Source organism: Schistocerca americana, chromosome X (assembly GCF_021461395.2).
Source record: "Schistocerca americana isolate TAMUIC-IGC-003095 chromosome X, iqSchAmer2.1, whole genome shotgun sequence".
Classification (NCBI taxonomy): Eukaryota; Metazoa; Arthropoda; class Insecta; order Orthoptera; family Acrididae; genus Schistocerca; species Schistocerca americana.
In genome coordinates, this window is record NC_060130.1 from 905,142,343 (window position 1) to 905,149,478 (window position 7,136).

Below are 7,136 nucleotides of genomic sequence, written 5' to 3' on the forward strand. Positions count from 1 at the left end.
ATTCACCTTATTTTACAACACTTTATTAGCTCTCCTACTAGTTCAGTAATGAGGATCCTCATCTGTATTCTGTCATTTTATCTCATGAAATGAGACAACATGAGAATTAAGATACTGGTATCTAGTTTTCAAAAGGAATTAAATGTAATTCTATCCTTAGGAGAGAAAGTTTGTGCACTTCAATGGAAAGCTGTCTGCTACAAAAGTGTTATTACCTTCTGATGTGGTAATGATGATAAATAATGATGATTACAATTCTGGAGGGGACGAAATGAGCATGCACCATTTACTACAATGTGCAAATTTTACATTTATACACCATCCAAGATCCAAGTAGACAGATAACATACCAGTCCACTGCATCCTATTTTTACAACCTTGTGTTACACTGTAATTAAATATTTGGATAGGTTTTGACAAATACCACATGCGATATTTTGTGTGTTTAATATTGGAAAATACAGTATGGGAAACACACAATTTTAGGAAAACAGATCTTTATTCCTGTTAATGTTGTAAATCCTGATCATAAATCAAACACACTAAAAGCAATCAATAATTGTTTTGGACTGAGGAGATTATCCTCAGTGACTGAAATGAAGGATAGAATTTGAAACATATCTGAAGTTGAAGGAGGTGTGCAGTGTTAACATATTACTCTTCTAGCTTTTTAGAAGAAAATTATTAATTTAAAAGCTAAAAATACTATTGACTATTTTTATTCTGTTTGCCATTCTGTATTTAATTTAAAATGATAAGTGCAGATCTTGTTTTCCCCAAATTGCACTGTTGTGTATAAACTTGCATAAGGGACTTTACATTCTTACAGTACATATCACAATTATCCATGCATTTCTGAAGTACAAAGTCTGGACATTTACATACATACAGAACTGGAACTGATACTATTCTTGCAACGTAACATAATTTAAAAATTGTTTTAACAATTTTAAGGTAGAGTATAAAAAATTATTTCTAGCTAACAGTGAAGTAATTTGTAAGAATATGAAGAAAGAATCATGAAGAACAGCAAACGTTTCTCTAATTTACTGCCAGACAAGCACAAAACTTTCTCTTTAATTGTTTATGGGTGCTCGAGTACTAATCCTGAACTCATAACTTGAGCTGTAAGCTGTATCAGCAGTTGGTTCACTACTGTCCTTTCTTATTTATTCAAAGCCATTTAATATAATATATCTCAACAGTATCCAAGAAAAATATCCTGACTTCAAAATTTTTATAATGTATTATTTATTTCATTCAGTGACAAAAAGAAGCATCAAGTTATCAGCACAAGTTGAAGTTATCACAAGCAACAGTTTAGATTCATGTAACATTAGACTTCTCAAATGGTGAATGTACATGTTAGGTACTCACTCCTCCTTGCATGGGAATTTATTGGCACTCTGGCCACAACCATTGCCACAACCAGGACAGTACCAGTAGCACAAAACACCCACTGACACACCAAATATCAAATTTGGTATGAGAAGTGACAATATTAGCTGACGTAAGTTATCTTCCCAACTGTACTGTGCAACAACCATCTCTGGATAGGTGCGGCTGTAGTAACAAGGAAATGGTTGTTTCCCAACTTCACCATACTGCTTGGCAAAAACCGTACAGTTAACCTGAAAAATTCAGAACAATATATATTTTTAGAGAAATCATTCCCTTCCTCTCTTGCAAAAATATAATTTTATCTTTAAATACATTAAACAATTTTGCAAAGAAATGCTTCATAAATTTAGTTCAGTGAGTGCTTAATATGGAATGGCTACTAAGGAATTTCAGCATGTCAGCCCATTTTCCTTCAGTTTTTTAAATTAATTGTTTTTTACTTAATACAACTCTTCATGCTATGGACTAACACACTGTACTACTGTTTTCATGTGTTTTCTCTCTGTTAGGAATGTCCTTTGTATCATTCTTGTAATAGCTCTCTGTCCAGAGAAAATCACTTTACTGTGAACACTGCATTGTTCATGGGAACAAGACCCTCACTATAGTGAGGGTGTTTAAGAAGAACTTTTGAAGTCATTTTACCAGAAACGCTAGTTTACATTTGTGACTGATGCTGGAGCACTGCAGTTATGAAAAAACTAACTGTCGTGATGCTACCTTGAACGGATGCTTTTTAAGTACTCCTGAAACTTGAGGAAGGCTTTAATCAATCTACCACTTATCAGGAAGTGTTTATTTATATTTCAGCACTGTGTATTTTACCACACCTCTAACAGTTAAAAAGACAGATATCACTGGTGCACCCCTATTTTCAAACATTCCGCTCTTTTTTTTGCAATCTAGTTTGAATATCATCATAGTACATACATATTTTTTTATTGCCTGGAAACTATGCAAGAGAACATTATCCTTGACCAACAAAGTTATATGTAGAATCTTCTTCTCTGTCAAAGAGTGAGGTACTTGTGAAGAACATGCTTACTGACTACATGATGATCTTGCATAATAGAGCAAACTGGTGTAGCAGACAGGTACAAAAATTACTCTGTCTGGTGATATGACTACCCACTACCTTTCACCATTAGTTTTCAGCTCACAGGAACATACTCTTCAATAATCAGTTAAGGGTAATGTGAGTAGAGGATATCCTTGGTACTCAACCATCTGAAGTTAGAAGAGCAATAAGAACAATGTTCTTCAAGTACTGAAGACCTTTATTTTCTTTCAAAACACTGATCCATTCTGAGACCTTCATGGACAGTGTATCACAAACCACTCAAAACTACTACTTCTTGGTTCTAATTGCCTACCAGTATTTATATGAGTACCGATTTAATTAATGAAAAGCTTCACCATGCAGTTTTTCATTATTTAAACCATGAACAACACAGTGGCAGGCTTTTCATATAACATCAATTATGCTGAACAAAATTAAGTTATGTGAATAACCTGAGCTAGAGACTATCCTTCCATGTACAGAGAGATGTAAATAAACACAAACTCAATTGTGGATTATCAACCTGGGGACTCATGTGGCCTAATGACCAAAGATTTGCTAGGTCCTGTAAGTGTATGTTTTCAGTGCAGACAAAATATCATTTATCGATGTTATACAACATGTGAATGCTAGTCAGTAAATTAATTCTATTAATTCACAGTAATATGATAAGGTGTTGTAACAACGACTGGAACGGTCGTGGGGTAGTAGTGACGGAAATGCGGCGGGACCCGCGGAGCGGCCCGCGAACAACAACACAACAGGAGAGGATGGACACGACCAGCGGAGGACCTTATAACACAACAAGAACAGACAACAGAGTAATGAACCAAACAAGACAACCACGTCCACTGGAATAGAAACACGAAGTCAATATGCTGTCTGAGACGATATGTCTTGATACGCAACATGATGTTAGACTGCTGGCTTAGCACGAGACAGGCGCTTAAGTATGCCATTGGGGGCACCGCTATTGGCCATTGGGACCCTCACACTAAAAGCGGGCCAGGAGGCACGCGCCGCCACAGCTTACAGCGTGATGGTGCAGAGACCTCTATGGGCCTTCGACGTCCATGACATATGGTGCGGATTCGAATTCCGTGGCACGCGGTACCAGATAAGGTATGAGTGATGTGTTCCAAGATGTAGATGGAGAAACACTGCATATGTAAAATAATCATTGGGATTCAAATGTTGATCAGAGAAACAGTTTTAAACCAAAACATGGTTCATTTTAGAGAACAATTCAGACTTTAAACTGAGCAAGATTCAGTAATAATTGTGTCAATAACATGTAAGGACACCCTCCAAATTATTGATAACTTAAGAGAGATACTTATTTTGTGAGATTACACTTACATCTATACTTCAAAAACTGCCATTATGGTGCAAAGTGGTGGGGATCCATGAGCTTAACAGCACAACAATAACAATAAAATATGTAGTTCACCTTACAGATTTTTTATTATGTGGAGCCTGTGATACTGCTGACAGGTTTGTAACTAATATGTGTGAAAGCTGTATGAGATGAACTGGGGAACACAAAATAAAACTATTATGGTGCAGAATGAAAAATTTAAAAAAAAGTGATATATATTACTCTCACAAGAAATTATAGACTCAAGCTCAAGTTAGAGAGTATTGTATACAGAAGGGTCCAGAAAAATATAGACACTCTCTGATAGACAATATTAATGGGACAAAATGACATACTGTGACACTTCATGCAGGGGGGGGGAGGTTATTTTGTGTGTTCAAAATGATCCCCATCAGCAGCCAAATATGAGGGATGGTTGAAAAGTATATAACCTCAGATAGTTACCATAATGTCTTGCACAAACACCACCACTTACTTCTATGGGGACCCTTTGTGGGTATGCAAGTCAAATTTTGCGACTCCAGCTTCATTAGTTGTGCCACTAGGATGCATTGTATACCATAGTGTAAGCAAAATGGTGAATATCAAGAGAATCAAGAACCATACTACGATTGAATATCTTCATTTGAAAGGTATGACACCCAAGGAAATTGCAGAGGACATATGGAATATACTTCAGGACAGTGCTCCATCTTATGCAACAGGAAAAAACTGGATTACCAGCTTCAAACGTGGAAGAAATAATATGGAAGAAGCACCAAGGAGCAGAAAGCGTGTCACCATTGCCACTGATGAACAGTGACTGCAATTCACGATACAATTTTGCAGGATCATTGAACACCATTTCTGCAGGTTGAAACCACACTTTTTGACCCACCCATAATGCTGATGCTGCTGAACTGTTGACCGAGCTATGGCTTTCAGTTTCTGGTGTCACAGCCATATAGGACACCTTGGAAGTTTCTCATAGCTCATTCGTTGTAACTGGCTTCTTTTGATAACTTCATTTTTCAAGATTCCCCAAAGGTATAAGTCAAGCAGTGTAAGAACTGGACAGCATGATGGCTACTCAACAGCTCCTATTGACCCACCCATTGTCTGGGTAGATTTTCATCCAAGTAGGCTCTCACATCTCTGTGATAGTGAGACAGAGCACCATCTTGTTGTAGGTAAAATCTTTCATTTCTAAATACCTCTCAGGTGCAGGTAAAATTGATGTTTGCAGCATATGAAGATGCACCTCACCAGTTTCAGTACCTTCAAAGAAAAATAGGCCAGTCAAACCATGCAATGAAAAACCCACCACACATTAGCACCCAGTGTATTAACAAGTTTGTCCTCATGAATGTGAGGATTTTCAGGAGGCCAGTACACACAGATGTGGTAGTTTGCAGTACTGCTATTTTGAATTGTGCCTTGTCAGACCAGCTAATCATCCTTGAAAACTATTCATCCTTGTGAAGCATGCCCTCAGACCACTTGCAGGACTCCATCTTTTGACCCTGGTTATTGTCATTCATAGTGTGCAGCGATCTCAGACTGTAAACTTTCCATTCTGCAGCCTTCAGGATGTGTTGTACACTTGATCAGCTTATGCCACTTTCACGTGCACCCTGCTTCACAGATTTTTGACATGACCTAGTAAAATGTTGCAACACAGCAGTGTTTGAAGCTGGGCTTGTTGATGTTTTTGGACACCCAGAACTTTCCTTATGACTATCCTGAATGGTACCATCAGATTCAAATTTATCCCAAACATGGTAAATTTTTGCATGTGTTAGTGGCTGGGTTCCATACACATACACCATTACTGTTGTACCTCCATCATGTTCTCCATACTTTCAGTACCATTTCAACATGGACTTGCATTACTCAACCAACAATCTTAATTCATTCATTGCTGCATTGCATCTGCCAGAAGATGCATGCCAAGATCTGCTGAGAAAACAATGGACTCTACTACCATGCAAATTTGCAACAGTATGTCATTTCTTTCCAAATATATTAACTATTACAGAGTGTCTACATTCTTCTGGACCCCTCTGTAGTTTTTCCTTTATTATCATAAAAGTGTGTAATGCAGCATGTAAGATTTATTATTCAACTGCATGAAATTTTACTATATAATTCGTGATACAATGAAATGATAAGGTAATAATAGTGAATAAAACTGATATAATCATTTTATTGAACACAATTTATTAACATCTCTGTTAACTACTGTCTATTTTTAAAACAATAAACAGCTGAAATTAGTGTCCATGGAAAAATAAATGTTTTAATTTCAAAACTAACATACTGTCACTATAAGCTTATATATTTGTTATGGAAATGTAAGCTAACAAAAGGAATGTACTGACCAAACAAATTTCAAATTTTAGATATGATATATTTAATTCAGATACAATATTTCCCAAAATTGTCAACCTTAAAATGAAAATATTAAAAAGTATTACTGGTTAATTTGTTTGCACTCTCACTCCATGCTAATGAAGGTACTTATAATAGAGGAAAACCAAAATATTGAGCCTTTCTTCTAAGGTAAAGGTTGAAGTTTTGGTTTGACTGACTTCAGGTCTGAAAATATACTTTTTCCAGTTTTGTTTGTTGTAATAAGTAGTGGGTATATTCTTAATAATTCTTTGTATCAGGGAAATACTCATGTTTTGTGGGTCCTGGTTTGTATGATATAAGATATGGAAGAAATTGGCTTTCCAAAAAATCCAAATCACTTCAGACAGCCAGGATTATGGTAACCATTCTTTCAAATAGTATTAGCAGTTTTGTGTCTGAAGTGTCATGTGAATAAATGCTTCACAGAGCTTGCAATATCAGATTTCTATTTGATCTCAGGCTTTTGATGGATTCCTCTGTCATTACTATCAGGATATTTCAGTAAGCCATTAGGTACATCATTTAGTTGACTGAGTTATGTCATGGAGTCATCAGGATGCCATAGAACTTCCTTATATTGTACTACCAGAGATTATGTCGATGTCTGTTACTAAAGTACATTGTAAGCAAATCTGATTTTGTTGGATGGTGGATGACTCAGCTTATTTCTCAGTAGCCTTTCAGCATCAATCAACCATTTCCACGCATCACTTAAGGTGTAGCCACTGTCCTAGTTAAAGTTGTGACACACTCTGATCTGAACAACTTGCTTGATGATAGAATCCTAGCTGGCAGCAGCACAGGATAATATTTCTGTATCATCAAACATAATCACATGTTTGTTCATGAGGCTGTGTTTGGCAATAGCATATTTTTTGAAATCACAATACAGTATTTAATGCA

The 7,136-nt window shown here is 36.3% G+C and overlaps 1 protein-coding gene across 1 annotated transcript in view; it reads right to left on the bottom strand.

The window, feature by feature from the left end:
* Positions 1 to 378: 378 nt before the first annotated feature.
* The window catches only part of LOC124555594 (protein tipE), an 80,373-nt gene continuing 73,615 nt past the window's right edge, over positions 379 to 7,136 (bottom strand). The window contains exon 2 of the mRNA XM_047129559.1: positions 379 to 1,631. Coding sequence (XP_046985515.1) covers positions 1,374 to 1,631 — 258 coding nt within the window. The 3' untranslated portion in view covers positions 379 to 1,373. The remainder of the gene's footprint in view (positions 1,632 to 7,136) is intronic.